Below are 20483 nucleotides of genomic sequence, written 5' to 3'. Positions count from 1 at the left end.
ACACTATATATTTGTGTATTTTAAATATATTAAATTAAATATACAGTATATATAGAACAATGCTAAATTTATCAAATACATGCAGGCTTAGTTTGTAGGCTACGAAAACGTTGTAGGTCTTTTTTTTTTCTTCTAATCCTGGTTCCTTTCTAAACCGTTCAGTTGCGTAAAATTTGTAACACTTTGGAAACTCCCAAAAAACGGGAATAAAAGGATTCCAGACTAATGTTTCTCTATCCAATAAGAGCGTTTAATCGGCTCGCGACCAAGTGTCTTGTCTACAACCCCCGCCTATATCACCCTCTGATTGGCAGGCGACTTTAAACAACCACGCCTTTATTCAAATTAGTGCGCAGCGGTAGGCTCGCCCTGCTGTCAATCACAAGCACCAGCGCTCTATAAGGTCTACTCTCTCCAAAGCGCTCAGACACTCGAGGATGCGGCCGGGAGCAGCTTCTGCGGCTGGGAATCAAGTGCACCGGTCATTCTCATCAGTTTTCTCATTTTCTGTCGCAGATATGAACGAGAACAGCTGACTAAAATCGCTTTCCTAGATGTGCCGTCCACTTTGGGCTAGTTTGTTTCGCGTCTGAGGATTTTATTGTGGACTCCAATGGCGTTTAAAGACTTTTGAGAAGGATTCCTGAGCCTGGACCTGGACCTGGACAGAACTGTACCTACCTGTCAATATGTCCAGCTGGAGTGTGATGGTCTGCGTTCACAGGGCTTATGGAATATAGCCTGTTCTGTCACCATTTTTACGCGCTCTCCGTCAGTCCGGTGAAGAAGAAACTCGGGCTCCTCTTCATCATGCTGCTCCTCTGGGTCTACATGCTGTACTCCTGCGTGGGCTACTGTGCCACTATGCCACCAGGTTTAGTTGTGGACAATAATAATAATAATCGAGCGAAGGAGACGGATTTCCTCGGGAAATATGTTGAGGCAGAAAGTGGCCGGCCGGACCTGATGATGTCCAAGCTCCTGTCCAGACCGCAGAGCTCGTGGACGGACGTAGAGTCAGATTATGATGAGCCTACGGTCAGGAGAGCGCCCAGAGACTTCTCTAAAGATGAAGTGGACGTGGACCGAGCCGAGGAGTGGGACGACGGGCGGAGAGTTTCTTCGCTGTCAAGTTTCTCCAACGGCTCGGGCAATAAGAAGCTGCCTCAGGCGATCATCATCGGCGTGAAGAAGGGCGGAACGCGCGCGCTGCTGGAGTTTCTGCGCGTGCATCCAGATATTCGCGCGGTCGGAGCGGAGCCGCACTTCTTCGACCGTAACTATGACAACGGACTGGATTGGTACAGGTAAGCGCGTGAATAATAAATATACTAACTTATACATCCTATACGTCCTTTGACTTATATTGTTCTTCAGTCGAGTAGAGCATAATAACTAGACTACATATTGACGACTGACCTATAACGTTACCTTTTCCAAGTAGCTTTTGTTTTTATTATACATTCTTTAAATTTTTATTTAAAGCATTTATAGGTCCTATTTCTATTTGTGTACCTCAGAAGCTTTTCTGTGATTTTTTTTTTTTTTTTTTTTTTTTAAGCAATATTTGTGTTTGCATTTTCTCACGAGAAGAACGAGATTTGCGCTGAAGGCTAAATTTCAAGCTCATTAATTTTAACTTGCGTTTAATTTAGTCCTAAGTAAAATTATATCGACGAATCTACATTAATAACTTGCCCATTTTCGATAACTTTAAATTTAATTACTACGAAAATTCAGAGATGAAACTCTGAAAACCTTGTTAAGTCGTTAACCTAAATAAAACTTGTAAAATATTGAGATACGGAATGCAACTTTTTAATTGTAGTTTCTATAGATATATAAGAAATCATAGATATTCAAAATGAGAAAACGGCGTACACGGCTTTAGAATTCATACATTATATATATATATATATATATATATATATATATATATATATATATATATATATATATATATATATATTAGTTTGACTTCTGCATATTGCTTATCATTAATAGGCAACATTAATTAAACAAACAAACATATTATATAGGCGCCTTTTTCACTTTTTTTTTTTTTTTTAAGAATGCATCTTGTCCTCCGTCATGCTTTGGCCTTTTTGTTGTATCTGTCATTCATTAGCCTGTGTAATTTTACCCTTTGGCTTGATCTCAAGCCTTCCTTTTAAAACATCAGTTAGCCTATAGCTACTCCATGTTTCCTAGTACTTCATTCAAATTTAAATATGATGTAAAATGCATGTCCTGTAGCCTATGGTTTGCATTTAGCCATCTAGAAACTCAGAGTTGCAGTAGCGGTAGATTTCAGATTCCAGTTCAAACATTTACTTTGGTTTCACTGTTCCTGCTACCGTCGAACTGTTCGACTCGGAGTTTGGAGGGGTGAAAGATTGAACACGGTCCTTTAAATACACATTAATTCAGACGGATACTGTTCAAATAAACACAATAGTCCAGTAATGATACATTTTTGTGATTGTAATATCTTGACTCGTGTCCGATCGCATGATGACGCAGTGGTCTCTGTCGGACACAATGGATCATTGCAGGTTAACGGACCCCCTGCTTTTCAGTTCACTTTTATGACTTTTCTTTTTTTTTATTATTATTTTTTTTTAATCATACTCTACAATTTTCTTAAATAGCCTATGGACACAACAGAATTAAAGCAAATAGCCTATAAAAGCATGTAAAGTGAAATTTATTTAATGCCTCGGTTTTAACCTAAATCAAATTACTTTGCATTGCAGTTTTGGCAACTTTTTTTTTTTTCCTGACAACCCATGGGTGGAAATGGCTGAAATTATGAACTGTTGATTTGATAAATAATAAGAGCATTTTTAATAGTGTGATACCATAATTTTCGTTGCGCAAGTGTAGTGACAGTCTCAGTTAAAATAAAAACCATACATGTCAGAGTAATTTGACAGCGGGATCAATAAAATTAAAAGCTTGTGATTACTCTAGTTAATAATGTGTCAAAGTCTTGTATTCCGTGCGGCTGTGTTTTTCTCTTTGTTTCTTACAAATCGTAAAATTTCGGCTTGTATTTGAAAAAGCATTTCAATTAAGAATTACGCAGTGCTGTTTTGGACATTATTATTATTTGACCCATTTCGTTTTATCAACTGAAGTGCCAGAACACAGCGAGAGCTCGTAAACTCGAATTCGAGACATTTGTTTCAGATCAACTTTTTTTTTTTTTTTTTGTTACTTATATGTTGCAGTTATTTAAATGTGATGACATTTTGATTAACATTAATAATGTTCTACAGTAAAATGTAATGAAATAAATGTATAGCTGAAGAGAGAAAGGGGGATTTATTGCTCCAGAGTCTGTCCCTGTTTACCCCAGACACAGAGCGGAAAGAAACACTCAATAAGTTGATAAAACAGTCCTGGACTGCACGCCTGTCTCTCTAAATGGATTTGCAAAGGTTTGAGGGGGTGAAAGCCCAGTGCTTTTAAATATATGCAACATTTCAGGGCCCCTATAACAAAAAAACAGGACGGATGAAAGAATGGGCGTTGTAGTGAATGCTCGGTAGTCCAGCTTAGATGAAAAGGGAATTATATTCATGCATGTTGAGAGAAAAAGATTTATTTGATTAATTATTTAAATGCGGGGCCTCACTTTAGTCTAATGCAAATTCAAGCTGGTCCAGCAGAATCAGTCAAGACTGTCCCTAAAATGTTCAGATTCTTTAAACAACCTTCATTTTCTAAACTGAATTAATTGATTGCATGGATTTTGCTATTAACATTTTTAAAACACATGTAGAAAGAGAAAATAAGATGTGTTAATTTCAACTTTGATTATTCCTAGTAAAGTTGTACCAAAAAAGTAAGTCAAAATGAGTGATTTTTTCTTTTCTTTTTTTGGCAAAAAGAGCACCAGAGTGGTTATTATTATTATTTTTTTTTTTTTCAGCTTTTTTTTTTTTTTTTAACCTTCAAAAAGTAAACTTGTCTAGTCAGTGGATGTGGGATTTGAAACCAGAGGATTTTCCTCTAAAATGCTTTTTTAAATCCTATTTTTCCTTTTCGGAATTTTGAAAAATGCTTTAAATGAAGAGCAGAGCCTTCACTATGTTATATCGTTGATTGAAAGTAACTTTTCAAAAGCCACTGTTGAGTGAACCCAACCGATAAATTACATATAAAAATCCAGAAGATATAAACACTGGGTGTTGAAGGGTATAATGCTTGTTTTCCACTCATACGAGAAAGTTTTCTGTCTCAAGTTTTACAGGATTCACATGCCATTGCAGCTGGTCTGAGTTGGACATGCGATGCCACAGCGAAATTCTATATCTGGCCACTGCTGTTTGGGCTGAAGATAGAGGGCACAAACAAATGCAGACTTGCTTTTCTGCTCTCACTTTTTCTTGCTCTTTTCTGTCTCCGACGTCTCCATGTGACCTGATCTAAAACAGTGTTGGAGAGTTTGTGCAGACAGACAGAGCGCTTGAAGTGAACCCTCTGCGCTGACATGTCCGTTTGGTCTTTTCTTGTCTTTTTAAAGAAGTGATATGTTCAAAGTGTTTTTTTATTAGAATTGTTTTTCTCAAGGGACTGAACATGACTCTGATATTCAGGTTTAGAGTGTCCAATACTTGGCGAAGTGATTTGCTTTGTAATGGAAAAGAGAGTTCATAGTGCAGAAACCATGCATTTTAAAGTAAAGTCATGCAAGTCATTTTTAATAAGGTGGTTTTACTGTGATTGTTTTATCTTTGTTCATCAGGAAGTCATGATTGACCTTTTTAGACCTTTCTGTACTACACAGAGTCAGAGAAAGACATGGCAGATGAGCTTTTGTTCCTCGATACTGGTTAGACCTGTTCAGGCTGTACTGTAAGTATATAGTGTATGATTCATAGACATTCAAGGATTATCTGCAGGCACTTCACATTTTCTACTGTGTATTTGTTATGATCTTCTCCCAAGAACGTCTGGTTAATGTAAAGTTTATAGCCACTGCCAGTTCATTTGTCAGAGATATTACAGTATGAATATCTGAAGTCGTAGTGGGTTGAATTGTTGAGTAATAACTTTGGCAATTCTCCTTTTGCAGTTTTCAGTTTCAACTACTTTTCTGATTTGTGGGACCTTGCAAAATCTGCTGGTTTTGCTGCTTTTACAGATTTTTTTTTTTCCCTTTCTTTTTTTGTGGAGACTCTGATGATTTAATAAGCAGTTAAGTTGGCTTCTCAAAAATCCCACCCACCCAGACAGACGTTGTGGAGGCCATGGTGCTGCATTTGACTTGGTGTTACATAATTTGCAAATCTACCAGAGCAGTTTTTGGTAGTCAACCTACAGTACTTTTCATAAAACTGGTAATGTTTAGTCTCCAATTCTTTTATGCATCTTTCCAGTCTGTGTTTGAAGGTCAGGTTTTCTTTCCTTTCTTTCCTAAAAAGCTATGGAGTAGGAAAATGCAGTTCACTCTTTAGTTTGCAATCCCAGAGTCCATCCTGAGATTAAGGGTGTGTTTTCTGAATAGCCGCCATTAGACAACATGGTCCGTAACTGCCGACCATCAAAAGGAAAAGTGCAGCATTGTAAGAGTGAAATGCTCCACAGAAAATCCCGTTCCGCTTTTGGACCAGGGAACGTTCTCGGAAGCATGTCACTTGAAAGTGCTTGGAGGGCTACGACCCCCTGCCACCTTCTCCAGATGAGCAGTTCCATCCGTGGAATGGCTAGTTCTGGAAGGTTGCCTCTGTTTTTGTAACTACACTCCATGGGGTGTTCACACCACCATGTAGGTGACCCATACGGACGCTGTGGCCAGTGACCCCCTCCTTCCAGCTTGTACAAAGCAGGGACCGCATTGTCTAAGTGGTGCCGGATGAGATCAAACCAAATTTTGGTTGAACACATGGGATCTGTTGGTAAACAGTGAGCGGTAGTTGACTGCTAGGGCTGGGTATTGAAACAGATTTCCTGATTCCTTTTGATTTCGATTCTGATTCACAATCGCTTTTAAATCTAGTCTTAAAACATTTTACTTCAGGATAGCTTTAACTTGACTACTAGTTTCATTCAGTTTATTTTTTTATATATTTTTATATATATTTTGTTGTTTTGTCAGTTTAAAAGAGTCATTTGTTTGTGAATCGGCTTACATTGTTGTATGTTATTGCGTGCAGCCCATGAGGACAAATGTGTTTTCTTGCCACACTGACACAAGGTAAAAGGTCATTCTGAGGATTTAGGAATCAACGTTGAGATTGTTCAAATGAAGATTGCAAATAATTAGAAAATCTTTTTTACCCTACTGTTTTGTCAACTTTGTTGTAGTATGATTTATGTGCAGTATGATGGTTGGTGACTGCTGTAGCAGAAACTTGCACCTTTTATCCTTCAGATAAGCACAAAGTAATGACTCAAGCCAGCTTAGACCCTGTGGGACTGTGTATTGATTAGTTTACGCTGTGGCGGGCACTGTGTGGTGTGAGGTTAAAGGTCTTTGTGGCTCTGGTTATCTATGAATCAGTTGAGCAACATTGCCTCTGTAAAGACCATCTGCACTGCAGGTGAGACCCGATCAACCCCTCATCCTTCCAACACACACACTTCATTATTAGACCCTAAGACCAATGGGAATTAAATGCAAGAGCAAATCGTAAACATTTGTTTCAGCTTAAAAAACAAACAAACTGTATATTATATAATTTATTTTTTGTAATAAAATAAATTATTGTAAAAGTTTTGTTGTTGCCTGCAATCAATTTGGTGATTGCTGTAAACTAAAACTATAAACTGATCCCAGGTCCCAAGATTAAGGAGCAGCATCCATGGAAGTTGTTCAGTCTCATGGTAGAATAGACTTCCTCCACTCAGCTGGATCTGAACCTTGACCGGTCATCCATTCAGCAGTCAGCAGGTTGACATCCTCTATTGAGAGCCTGCGCAGAGCTGACTGAGGACATTCAAAGGACTGCCTCCAAATGATGCTTTAGTGTTGGCTAAACTGCTCAGCATCCTTTAGACCAAAGGATTACTCTGCTTTTGTGTTCGGCCTCAGCTTTGGAACTCATCTCTTACACTTCAGAGAAGTAAACCACTTGCAATGCCTATTTCGGTCCTGCTTAGTGCTTACCTTCTCTTCGTTTTTCTTCGTATGATGTGTGTAATTGTAGAAGAGCGTACATAATGACCCTTTCGTACGTGTCTTCTCTCCATGTATCCCATATTAGAGCCGGGCCCCACATTGAGCTTTGGTTCCCCTGTCAGAGGCGGGGCTGTTGTAGGCCTCAGTGCCCACATAAGGCCACCCCCAACCGGGTACACTGGTCAGCAAAGAGAGGAAGAGAGAGAAAGTGGGCCCCTACTTGAGCTGGCATGGCTTTACCAGTGGGGTAGACCAAGCAGGGAGGGTCTTAGTCTGGAGAAAGGGGCTTTCATTCATCAAATTACCACTGGCTAATTGTGAAAGGGATGACCTGGGGAGAGGCAGACAGTAGAGGCCCACTGTGGTGGTCTGCCATTGAGAAACTACAGTCTCCTCCAGAGAAAAGCAAAATAACATGGCCGCCCTCAGCAGGAACCTCCTGCTGAAGGATAAAATAGAGGCAGACAGGAACTTGATGTCAAACGCTTGTGTTTCTACCCCCCTACTGAAATAGTGTCTCTCATACACACTAGCGTTGTCAAAAATACCGATGTCGGTACTGAAATTTTTAAAATGTGACGCTTTGAGCACTGTTGAGCAGATTCGTAAACACCTCTGATTGGCCACTGTGTTCACGTGCTCACCAGTATGTCTATGATTGGCTATAATGATCAATGCGTGGGAGCCTTTGAAGGCACATGAAAGTGTTTGAAAGCGGGAGCTTTTGAAAGCAGGTGTCTAGCAGCGGACTGGTGTGTCAAAATTTTTTTGAAGCATTAATCATTGTAGCCAATCACAGACATATCTGATGAGCATGTGCACAAAATGGCCAATCAGAGGTGTTTACGAATCTGCTCAACAGCACTTAAAGCCTCACATTTTTTATATTTCAGTACCGACTTGGTCAGTACTTTTGACAACACTAATACACGCATACAAACACCCAACATAAGCAACAAATGACCAATAAGGTAAGGGGACTTGTTTATAACTGTTCATTTGACTTTTTTTCTTCCTAGTGTTGGGAAATTGTTTACATATACTTTCTCTTGTTGATTGGATAGCTAAAAATGAAGAAAAAAGAGGAATATCCAAGATAAAACCCATTCCCCCTTTTACATTTTATTTTATTTTAGTGGCCTGTTATGTACAGACCCACCCTCTGAGCTTGCCTTGAATTGGACTCTTTTTAAACGAGGTGAAAATTTGGATGTCAGATGTCAGAATAATGCTAGCCTTTCTCCTTCAACAAAGTAAATGCTCATTCATTGTAGGTAAATAAACCGCATTTACAGGAGCCTGGGGGCTACAGCGCATGGCTGTCTGTATGGTCCGGTAATTGTTGGCCCATGTCTCCCACAAGGTCCGTCTCCTCCCAAGTGCACATCATCAGAACTCATTTTCTTAAAGTTTGACACCCCGAGGAGGATAATTAGGGGTAAAAAAAATGTAGAAAGGAACTTGATGTGATTTATTATAAACACTGATTGTAGATATTTACTATGAGGCACTATGTTTGTTTGTGTGCGTCTCTGTCTGTCTCTCTGTGAAAAAAGTGAAAAGTAGAGGATCAGGCAGAAGTAGAGACCCCCTGAGGTTTCCATTAACCTCAGCGAGAAAAGAGCAGACAATTAAAGGAACACACACACTGCTGATGTGCCCAGAGGAGCACAGCATGAGCTGAGCACCAGGGCAACAAAGCCAGTTTCTCCCTGTAGCCCAAGAACTGTCACTACTTTTATCCTCACACTTTCTCATGTTAGCTTTTTGCATTGCTTTCTTTCTCTCTCACTCTTCTAGGAAAAGGACAAGCTAGAGAATAAGTAAGAACCGGTAAAACTCTGTATGTCATCTTTTTTTATATAGTGATTTTACTTTTTCTTCATTGTCAGTAATGAACAGATTTAGTCTTGTGTCATTCTCAACTTCATACAGGCTGTGCATATATTATATTATATGATATGATATGATATGATATGATATGATATTATATGATATTATATGATATTATATGATATTATATTATATTATATTATATTATATTATATTATATTATATTATATTATATTATATTATATTATATTATATTATATTATATTATATTATATTATATTATATATATTTCTGCTATTAGTTTTTATTTATCAGTACTTTTTGATATTGGATATATGTTGCCTGATTTTGGATAGTCAATTATTACAAGTTTAGATTACCTTTTCTGTCAGTTATTCTTTAAAAATACTAATAATTTAATAACACTTAAATCTTTAGAAAATATATAGTATATAATAATTGTAATTAAAAAAAAAATCTAATTTATTAATTTATTGGTCATAAGTCATGAGATGAAAATAATTATCATCTTATATATTGATCAGAATTTTAATATCATTGCATCCTTGATTTCATCATTACTCCATAGTACTATGTTTTTATATCAGAAACCAATAGGAATATCTTTAGTTGAAGTCAAACCAGGATCAGGAATGAAAACATTTTTTTACTATTTGAAAACAAAAGTTATTCTGTCACTTTTATTTCTTAGTTTCATAGCCCTTTTCTCAAATGTCTCTTCAAATCTGCATTATTTGGTTGAATGGCTTGTCCTCTTGGCACATTGACTTCAGATCTTGTTTCTTGTGGGACTATAAGGCCTTCTGGAACACAGACAGCAGAGAGAATGGAGAGCAAAAACATTTGTCATCGTATTCGCAATACATCAACATGCCTGCTGAAATAGCAACCCCTGAAATCAAATTACACCTGTGACATCCGCACTCGGCTGATTACTTTCAGCCGAAGCGTTTGACAGTGATCTCTTTGTGCTTCACGCCAGTTATATTGTCTTCAACGGGTGCTGAGATACCAGAGCAGACTGTAACTAGGCTATCGTCCAAAAAACGTTCGCAGAGTTGCCTTAGGAGAGAGCTGTACGCTCTTGTTAGTCTCCTTGTCTTATATATGCAGTTTAATTGTCAGCTCTGGTGCTATCACCACATAATTTAGCTAATTGTGGGTTTGCAATGAAGAATACTAGTCTGGAGGAATTTGTAAACCATTAACCCGAAGCGTCAAAGTAATGCAGCTGTGCTGTAAGCCTCTGATGTAACGGCTTGACAGACTTTGAGGAAATTCCCAGCTCTTTAAAGCTCACCTGTCTTCAAAAGCTCCTCAGCTGGAGGGAGACCGTGTGCCAAGCAAAACAGGATGTAATAGGTGCATGCATGTGTGTTCTTGTGTCTGAGCATGATGGCTTTGAAAAGTGGGGAAAAAAGTATTTTTGAAGTCTCCGTGCCAATTTTACAACAATTGAGTGAGATACTCTATATGCTGTCATATGAGATGATCTTTTTGGCATTCCAGCAGGACTTTTTACTGTCCAGCATCAATGAAACATTTAGATTTGCATACATCAATGATGTGCCAGTTAATTAAAACAAGTGGCAGATATAAATGATGAAACTTTTTAAATTCTAATACCCCCTGTCCCCTGTTTACTATTTCAAGACAGGCGCTTTGGCCTTGTAGCTTTGCTAATAGCCTTTATAGCTTGGTAAACAAGCTAAAACCTCATCATGGCTAGTTACACTAAACACCACTAACAGTCTAGAGACTCTTTGTGTCACTCAGTGGGAATGTAAATGAAGTGTGGGACTGAGTCCGTTAACACCCTCTACAAACACCCAAAGTAAACAAGCTTATCACTACGGATTAGCAAGAGCAAGATAAACACTGTGGTACTGACTTGATCACTGCTAATGACTCAAGGGTAGATTCAATGGGAATGTTAGTGTTTGGGGAATTACTGCAAGTGTACATTTAATTTTATTTATTTATTTATTTATTTATTTTTATTTTACAGGATTTCCACTTATTACCTAAGAGTTTGTAAAACCCTTGTTTAATATCAGCATAAATCCTTATCATTTCTTGTTGTGTGTGTGTGTGTGTGTGTGTGTGTATATATATATATATATATATATATATATATATATATATATATATATATATATATATATATATATATATATATATATATATATATATATATATATATATATATATATATTATATTATATATATATATAATATATATTATATTATATATTATATATATAATATATATATATATATATATATATATATAATATATATATAATATATATATATATATAATATATATATAATATATATATAATATATATGTATATGTATATATGTGTGTGTGTCACAGTCAGGCGATTTTGGCAGCTACTGTATGATACCTACTGGATTAAATTTGGGTATTAGAAATTCAGGTTTCTTTTTTGGGTCAGCACAGACCCCCTGTTCTGTTATATCAAACATCAAAACTATTTTTTACAGATGGTGTAGGGAGAGTTCTACCATTTTTCTATGTTCTGAATTTATTTTGTATTTATCAAAATGTTTTCCCTGTTTTTTTTTGTTTTGTTTTTTTTTTGTTTTTTTTGTCTTCTTTCAATGCAAAGTCATTTACAAAATAAGAATTTATGCTAATATTATCCAAAACATCACATTTTGCAGGACATTGTGTGCTAAATTATTACTTAAGTGATCAAATTTGTGATTTTCACCAGAAAGACATTAAAATGGGCAAACAAATCTCAATAAGCCTCGTTTGCATTAAAATTACCCAGAACAATTTGTCACAGGAACTTTTTTTTTAACAAGGACCTTTTGCTGTCTGCGTTTCAATAGCGGTCTAAAGTACCATGAAGATTAGTCCGGTGACGTAGGATTGTGCATGACTTTCCCGTTCCCGTTGGATTTCATCCTCCGCATATAAGCTTAAAACCTGAACCTCATCGTCGGTTCATTGGTCATATTTTTAAATTCTAATGTTGATTTGAATAGCAAACAACTCTTACTGCACACACCACAACATACTTTTAAAAATGGTGGTTGAAATAAAATGCTGCTTTGAGTCAACCAATCAAAATGCTGCATGAACCAATCAGCATGTTCAGCACCCAAGTCCCACCCCTGAAAGTTCCTGAACTTTAAAAAGGAACTACCTCGCAAGCAGGTATTTTTTGAGGGGAGAATTTTTACCCGGAACTTTTAGACCCTAGTTCCTGCGCTCGAAACCAAGTAGCACCCCAAAGTCTCTAGTTCCTGGGGAAAGTTCCTGCGGTGGAAACGGGGCTATAGACTTGTTTTGTAGAACAGACCTGTGCTACATCTAGAGATCCGAATATCATAGAGACTTGGGATTGGACTCAGGCCAGGTGAGCAGTGACAAATTCATCCTAGTTACGTTTTTAGATATGACCCTATGACCAGAATCAAACGGCTCTGTAAAATGCACACCTGAGTGAGAAGGAGAAAAGTGCACTATATTACCCCGTCTCATCCCTACATCTTTTATTCAGAGCTGATGGCAGCCTCTTCTTGCACAGCCTTGTCACTAACGCACAGTAATTCCACTCAGCTGGCAGAACTGTATGGCTGTAACTTAATGTGCAGACCGGACAGCAGAAAACACACCCTACTGTTGTTTTAAAGAGATTTTGGTAGGTGTTGAATGGCAGCAAATAAAGCTGAAACGGAGTCTGGGCAGATTGCAACGTACAGAGCCCGAGGTCTCTGTGATTTATGCGTGTTCTGCCCTTCTCAGAGGCTGCTGTGGTTTTGAATGAGTTTGAGAGCGAGAGAGAGAAAGAAAAGAAGAAAGAAAATGGGCCTGAAATTGTGGTTGGCACAAGTCAAGCCTAGACCTCAGTATGATTGCTGAGTAGATACCCTCTCTCACGATATTCACTTTATGTCGAATGTCTTTATATATACAGCACTGCAGGGAGACTTAAATATATTTTTCTGCCCTTGACACTCTAAAGCAGACCAGTCTTCTTCCCAAAACCAAAGCCCCCTGCTCAGAGAGAGAAAATATACAGATTAAACATCTCAATGTTTCTCTTTAGTGTTGGGCGGCCAACTGTTCAGTTTTATTCAGATGTTTTTCGCCTTGAAAGCACTGATAAAGTAGTTTTCAGAAAGTCTGAGCCCAGCCCAGCCATAATAATTTAATGAGAAACTAGATCAGCATTAAGGTATAACCCTCTTTAGAGACGACTCTAACGGAAGAGCCTGTCTATTCTCGGAGAAAGGCAGGTCAGAAGTGTCTGCAATCCTCCCCGTTCCTTCATTATTTATCTATCGGAGCAGTCACTCCACGTGAGAGAGGCTTTCTCCGTCCATTGAATGTGGATCCAGTGTCGTGATCCGTCAGCGAGAATGTCAGAAACTGAAGCTAAGACACACCAACACCTTAGACAGGCCCGACGGAGACGGCCATTTACACCTCTTTATGTTCATGTCAGGGTTACATGGCAAAGATCAGAGGCTGAGGAGAAACCTGAGGAAGAGCTAGACGGAGAACGAGAAAGGTTAGGTGAGGAAAAGGTAAAGTATAGCCATTAGAAGCAGGGATATTCATAAAACGCTCGTGCATATGCTATCTACAGGCTCTTGGCTCCAGCGTTGCAGGTTAAGAGGAGATCTCTGGCAATTTTCACTCAGGAAACCAACCGTCAGGAGGCTCTAAGTGGCTGTGTACCTCTTAAAATACAGCGGTAACTTAAAGCTGCTGCACACATGCTCATCCTGGCTCTGTCTCTCGCTATTTTTCTCTTTCTTTTCTCCCCTCGCTACCCTATTACCATTCTCTCGGTGCTTGTGCTATAAAACCCAGCTTTGCTCCATAGATTTACGGCTGCAGTTTTGCTCTGCGGTTAAATATAATGTCAAGGCTCCAGACTCCGCGGGGTGTATTTCAAAACTACAGCCTTGCTCAGGTCTCTATGACGACAAAGCACAGAAAATATTGTCTGTATGGAGCGACCTGGGAGGTGCCTGGATTTACCAGATGTAGCCACACGGCCTCCATTGAAGACAGAATCCATATTTCCCGGCATGCTCTCCAGACACGGTAAAGAAGTGACCCTGATCTCACTGAGTAATGTTCCAGTGGTCGCTTGATGTCAAAATTAGCTGCTTCAAACTAGAGCTACGGAACTTTGAGACGGTCAAAAACACTGTTGAGTCATAAAATGATTCAGCCTAAAGAGAGACAGTCGCTTATCACTATCGGCTCAGTCTCATTCGTTCCTGAAGCGATGGCGGTCTTTCTCCTTAACAAGCCCTCTGTTTCTAGTATTAGCCATCGTCTGTTCATGCATGAATGTCACGTTTGTTGTTTTCCATCCTCCACTTCTAATTGTCTAAAGTGCAAGGGGTAAGAGTGGCAGGGCTGGAAAGCTAGTGCTGTAGCCTTTGGGTGAAGTGTCACTCTAAACGCTCAGATCCTTGAGACACTGGTGGTCTGGGGTTAGAACACTGCAATCAGTAGTCTGATTATGAAACGGAGTGTGTGAACTCCTGGTTGCAAAGCAGATAACATTTTATATATATATATATATATAAAATATACTCACCCACATGCTGTTCTAAAACTTCCTTTTTTTTCACTTGGACCACAAAAAATATATATATCCACAAACACATCTGTTGTAGTTCATATAATCTTATATCGTTCACATTTCAAATATTCTTTTATGGTACTTTTATGGTAGATTTTTTTTTTTTTGTGTGTGCTCAAAATCATCCATCCAGTATCACTTTCTTTGTATGAGAATCATGAACATCTTTCTGAACTTCTTTCTCACACACTTTCATTCTTGTGCACAGGCAAACTCTCACACTACCATTCTGGCACAAGCACTGCCATTTTAGATCATTGTAACTGCTTTGCGGCTCTGGACTTTATCTTTCTAGCATACCAAGCCCAAGCAGCTGAGCTGTTAAACTCATTGGCAATTAATTTAAGTTTATTTGACTGCAGAGACTTTATTACACTGCAGCTTACTCAAACAGCTCTTCAGCTCACCACCACTGCAACAGCGACGAGTTCTTACGCTTAGGGGATGTCTATCAAAGATGCACGCACAGGTGTTCCAAAGTTGTCTGTTTTGACTTGCTCTTCAGAACCAAAGTACAGGTACGGCTGTGTTTCTCTGATCCCTCCAAGACTTTAAAGCCCTGGATATAAAACATGCTTCTAGTCTATATCAGTTATACAAAGGAAATACGCACAGCAAAAGAACAAAAACGCTGGCCAGAATATAACCATAACAATGCCAGAGTTGAAAGACAGATATACTACAATCCTTGTCACTTGAAAGCAATGAGATCATAGATAAAGCAGGCTTAGGGGCTTTTTCGGGGCTACTGTGTCTATCTTAAGCAAAACAGGCAATTCTTAACAAACCAAATTCGACAGAAGACAAAAACATTGTTATAAAAACTCCCTTCTGTGTTTTTTGTTCTCTCTTGTGCTTTAGTCTGTCATTTTCTCCTTTTGTCAATTTATCTCTGCTGGATAAAAAGTCTTTCAACGTGGCCCTCAGGGCCATTCTGATCCTAGAAGAAAGAGAACTTTCTGACTTATCGTTCTCTCCTTAAATAAATCCTCGACAGTACACTCCTAAAGTTGATCCAGAACAGCGATGTCCATCAGGCCAAGTGCAGAATAGTCATAGGCATGAATTAGGACAGAAAACCCAAGCAGCAGGAGCAATCTTTGACCTTGCCTTATCACTTGAGAGGACTGACCCTTTTTATCAGTAGAATCATTTCGAGCACTCATATCCACTTTCTAATCCCCGTTTTAATAATTGATACGCAGCGTATCTTTACCTGCTCCAGTGGCAGCGTGCGCTGTATGCCGGCGAGGCACTTGAGGCACACGTTCTGCTCAAGAGCTCTCCACAGCCTCCTCTCTCCTCACCCTGAGAGAGCTGGAGAAGTGCTTTCCACTCATCCTTCAATGGCCACCCTCCCCCTTTCCTCTCTGGCCTCTCCACGGCCCTTGCTCTTTCAGATCATTGAAGGACAATGCTAGGTTTTCAAAGAAAAGGGGAAAAAAGAGGGCCCCGGTGTCAAAGCATTGCCTGTTTGCTGGCGGAATGTCTAAAAAGAAGCACCTCATAAATCAAAACAGGCAAGAAAGGCTATTGTTCTTCGGAGAGCTTGCCTACTTGTCTTCCTTAACTCTCTCCCTCCCTCCCTTCTTCTTTTGCCCTCTTCCAAAGTAAAAGAAGTGAGGTGAGGGGATCGTTGCAGGCTTTTAAGTTTTTTTTGTGTCTTGTAACTTTTTCTTCTCGGGTCCAAATCCGAGATTGTTTCCATCTTCCTCCCCCCTGCCCCCAATAGCGGCAGCTGTTTAAAATTGTAGCAAGGTAGTTTTGTCCTTTTGCGTCATCATTAGTGGTTAGAAAGTAAGTCTAGATTGCACCAACCAAACCATCCAAATTCTGACGTGAAACGTCAAATCACAGTTTACTCAGCATCATGCTTTGCCAATATTAGTTTTGATCGTAAAAAAGTTATATGTATATGGGGGACCAAAATGGCAAAAATAATAAATAACAATATTTATGAACTTATTTAATTAATTTACATGCTAATAGTTTATTTATTTGTTGTTTGTAACTAAACATTTAGTTTTAGTCCTTTATACGTGTGTGTGTGTGTGTGTGCGCACTTTGCATTTGTGACATTTGTGTTTTTTGTTTTTTCTTTCCTCCCCAGCACAGTAGTTGTGGGTGGTTTATTTAACAGTAAAAGCCTGCATTATCTATCGCCTCATTAGCACCACACATGCACACATACAGCTGGTTTGCTCCTATTGTGCAATAATTAGTAAATACATTTTTGTTTAAAAAAAAAAAAAAAAAAAACATACTTGGAGGCTAAATATTAGTCAAACCAACACATTCATATTTTCTTCACACTAGAAATAAACAGTTAAACCCTGCAGATGAGGGTGTGAGAGTGCGTCATTGCATAAAAAGGCACTAACATAATCTGTTTTCATTTCACAGAGATTAATGAGGTTTTTTTTTCCCTGTGTTCTTTCCCTCAAACTCTCACTCCAGTGTTCTGACAGAGCAGTAATCAAACTGATATTATCATAATTGGATCTGTGGCCAGCTCTTTAGAGAAGCCATGTAACCACACAAATCTGCCAACAGTTTTCCATCATATAAATCAGCACGTTACCTCCTGCAGCTTTAGGCTGTTCTGGCTTTCTGAATTGAGCGCTGCCTGATTTTCACTTGCAAAACAGGGATTTTTCGCACATAGTTTAAGCTGTGATCTTCAAAAATCCTTTAGCGCACAGAGAGTTGGTGCTTTGCAGGTGCTGTGCAGCAAAAAAACAGCAGAATGCAGCAAAAATCTAGGTCTACAACAGCACCATAAAGTTTTGAAATGTATGTCCGCATTTGAAACGCTCTCCGTGGGTTTTGTTTATCATAACACCTCTCTCTGCTCTGGTGCTTAGGGGTTCTCACCTCTAACTAGTGAACCAATGTTAAAAATAGTCAGGCTTGTACTGAAGACTGCCTAGAGATAGAATAAACCATGATCCACTGAAGTGTGTGTGAGATATCCCTCAACAAATTGTTTGCAGACTCTTGAATTGCTCGTAGCCTTGTTTCCGCAAGGTGTAAACACGCAAAACAGGATTACACTAGATGCTGACAGTGCACTTCACAATACAGCAGTAAATTAGCCCTGGTGCTAACAACAGGGCTCGATACTCCAGAGACAACAGACCAACAAGAGCTTTATCTGTGTGCACACTGATACCCTAAAGAGGCTCATTCTGGGTCTGTTGACATCTAATTGTGGCTGAAATTCACACTTTGTTATCTTGAATTATCTTCACCCATTAAGTTAGTTGCTTTGTTATTTTCTTTGGTTTGTTTCTCATCACATATGAAATTTTCAGTCAGCGGAAGCTGAACTTTCTTCAGTTTCCATATATCTTAACACGTCAATGTTTCTGAGAGTGTGTGCCAATGAAATGGGATACACACCCCCATGTGTCCATCAAAGTCCTCTGTTATCACCTCCTCCAGTATAATCCACTCTTCCTGATCTGGCAGGGTTGTGAAACTCAAGCCTGTTTGGCGTTAACATGCATGTTCACTTTTCATTTAAAAATGTCCCTTGATTGCGGTCCTGCATGTACCCTATCTATTTCACCCTGTTACCGGCTTCTTTCTCTCTTTAAACAAGGCTGAAGAACTTTCATGTGGAATGTTTTTGCTTTGCTTAGTGTATGGTCATTTGTGTTACCAAGTATAAATCATTGTTTAGATCTGGGTGGTCAGCAGTATAATGCCATCGCTGAGGTCATATATTGGAGGACTATTGGAATCAGACTCAGAATGTGCTTTAAAGCAAGGCTGGATATGTATGGAGTGGATTAACCAATTTGCACCAATCTGTAACCTTATTTTTTGAGTGCCTTACTAGTTAAAGGATTTTTTCACTTCAGAATTAAAATTTCCTGATAATTTTTATTTTTCTTTAGAAAATGACAAGTCGTTTCGCTAGATAAGACCCTTATTCCACAGGTAGGATCTTGTAGAGCTGCAACGAAACTGTAATTTGGACCTTGAACCCGTTGTACCCTGTTAGTCCCCTATATGGAGAAAAATCCTGCAATGTTTTCCTGAAAAACCTTAATTTCTTTTTGCCTGAAGAAAGAAAGACAAACATCTTGGATGACATGGGAAAATTTACGAATCCTTTAACATGGCATTAGAAAAGCTGTTTAATGTAAAGACAGATTTAATGGAAACATTTTATTCCAATCTGCTGTTCACCAAGAAGAGACAAATTGATAATCAAACATATGTTTTATTGTTTTTCTTGTTGTAGTAGTATTAGTAGTAGTCTGTATCAATATTTGTTTTACAAATGCAATATTGGTTGATTTATAGCTGTAGGCATAATCAGGAACATGATTTTAAGAAGGAACATAACCCAAAAGATCTCCTGGATAACATTTCTCCGAAGCTTCTGAAAGATTTTGTATTGTATTAGAAAGCTATTGGGCAGCCATTTAACATGGTTTGTGCATCTGTGTCGTTTGAATGCATGTTTTGTTTAGCCACCGATGCTAATCACATTTGACCCAAAATCATGGCCTTGAATTGGCTCATTGATTGAGGAGCGCCACATGCTCCATCTGTTTGATTGCGTTATGCAAAATTTTTTTTTCATTATACCTCCATCTTAACCCCCTTTCCTTTCTCTCTCTCCATAGGGACCTGATGCCTAAGACCCTGGAGGGCCAGATCACCATGGAGAAAACACCAAGCTACTTCGTGACCCGCGAGGCTCCGGCCCGAATCTACGCCATGTCCCGCCACACCAAGCTGATCGTGGTGGTCCGGGACCCCGTCACACGAGCCATCTCTGACTACACACAGACGTTGTCCAAGAAGCCCGACATTCCTACTTTTGAGAGCCTGACGTTCAAAAACAGGACTACTGGGTTGATCGACACCTCGTGGAGCGCCATTCAGATCGGCATCTACGCCAAACACCTGGACAACTGGCTGCAGTTCTTCCCCATGAGCCAGATCCTGTTTGTGAGCGGAGAGAGGCTGATCAGCGACCCTGCCGGAGAGCTGGGCCGCGTACAGGACTTCTTGGGGCTCAAGAGGATCATAACAGACAAACACTTCTACTTCAACCAGACCAAGGGCTTCCCTTGTCTCAAAAAGGCAGAGGGCAGCAGCAAGCCCCATTGCCTGGGTAAAACCAAAGGGCGGACCCACCCAAACATTGACCCTGAGGTCGTGCAGAGACTTCGAGACTTCTACAGGCCTTTCAACATGAAGTTCTACCAGATGACTGGGCATAACTTTGGTTGGGATTAATCGTGAATGGAGGACCCGTTGTTTTCTTTTTTTTTTTCTGTGTATTTGAAATGGCAAAAAGACATTGAGATGATTGCTATATATATGTAAAATGTACAGAAATCTATTTTATAATAATTTATTTTTAATTTCTAAGCAATTAATTCACTAAGCTGCCTAACCATACTGTACATAACGTCCGGCCCAACTCAAGTCTCACCACACACATTCCACGTGATTTTGATTTGCTGTGCTTGTTTTCATTCACAATGAATTTAATGGTGCTTCCGAATTTGAAAATGGTTTGACAGACAAAAAAAAAAAAACAGTTTGTTACGGGTATCGTGCATTTACAAACCAACAGCGTCATTTGTGATTCGTTAAGTTCTGAATGTCCATATCTACCTTCGCGACAGAGGGTAATGAACTATATTTCTCTCTCTGATCGCATTTCGTGTTTCATTACACTCCATATTGGCCTGGGTCCTACTACGTTCGGGTGATAAGCAAGATAGCTGATTCGATGTGTCCCTTTACTCAATAACATGACGATCAATAACCCTAATTGCTACTTACGGTGTCACTCATGTTTAGAGTCGACCGCTGGCCTTTCACTC

At 39.1% G+C, this 20483-nt stretch overlaps 1 protein-coding gene across 1 annotated transcript; it reads left to right on the top strand.

The window, feature by feature from the left end:
• Window positions 1-445: 445 nt before the first annotated feature.
• On the top strand, window positions 446-20032 carry hs3st3b1b (heparan sulfate (glucosamine) 3-O-sulfotransferase 3B1b). The gene is made up of 2 exons (XM_067369311.1): window positions 446-1307; window positions 19269-20032. The coding sequence occupies exons 1-2, from the start codon at window positions 730-732 to the stop codon at window positions 19885-19887; spliced, it is 1197 nt and encodes a 398-aa protein (XP_067225412.1). The 5' UTR covers window positions 446-729; the 3' UTR covers window positions 19888-20032.
• Window positions 20033-20483: the final 451 nt, after the last annotated feature.

The sequence above is a fragment of the Chanodichthys erythropterus genome, chromosome 19 (genome assembly GCF_024489055.1).
Source record: "Chanodichthys erythropterus isolate Z2021 chromosome 19, ASM2448905v1, whole genome shotgun sequence".
Lineage (NCBI taxonomy): Eukaryota > Metazoa > Chordata > Actinopteri > Cypriniformes > Xenocyprididae > Chanodichthys > Chanodichthys erythropterus.
This window is presented reverse-complemented; position numbering and strand designations above follow the sequence as displayed.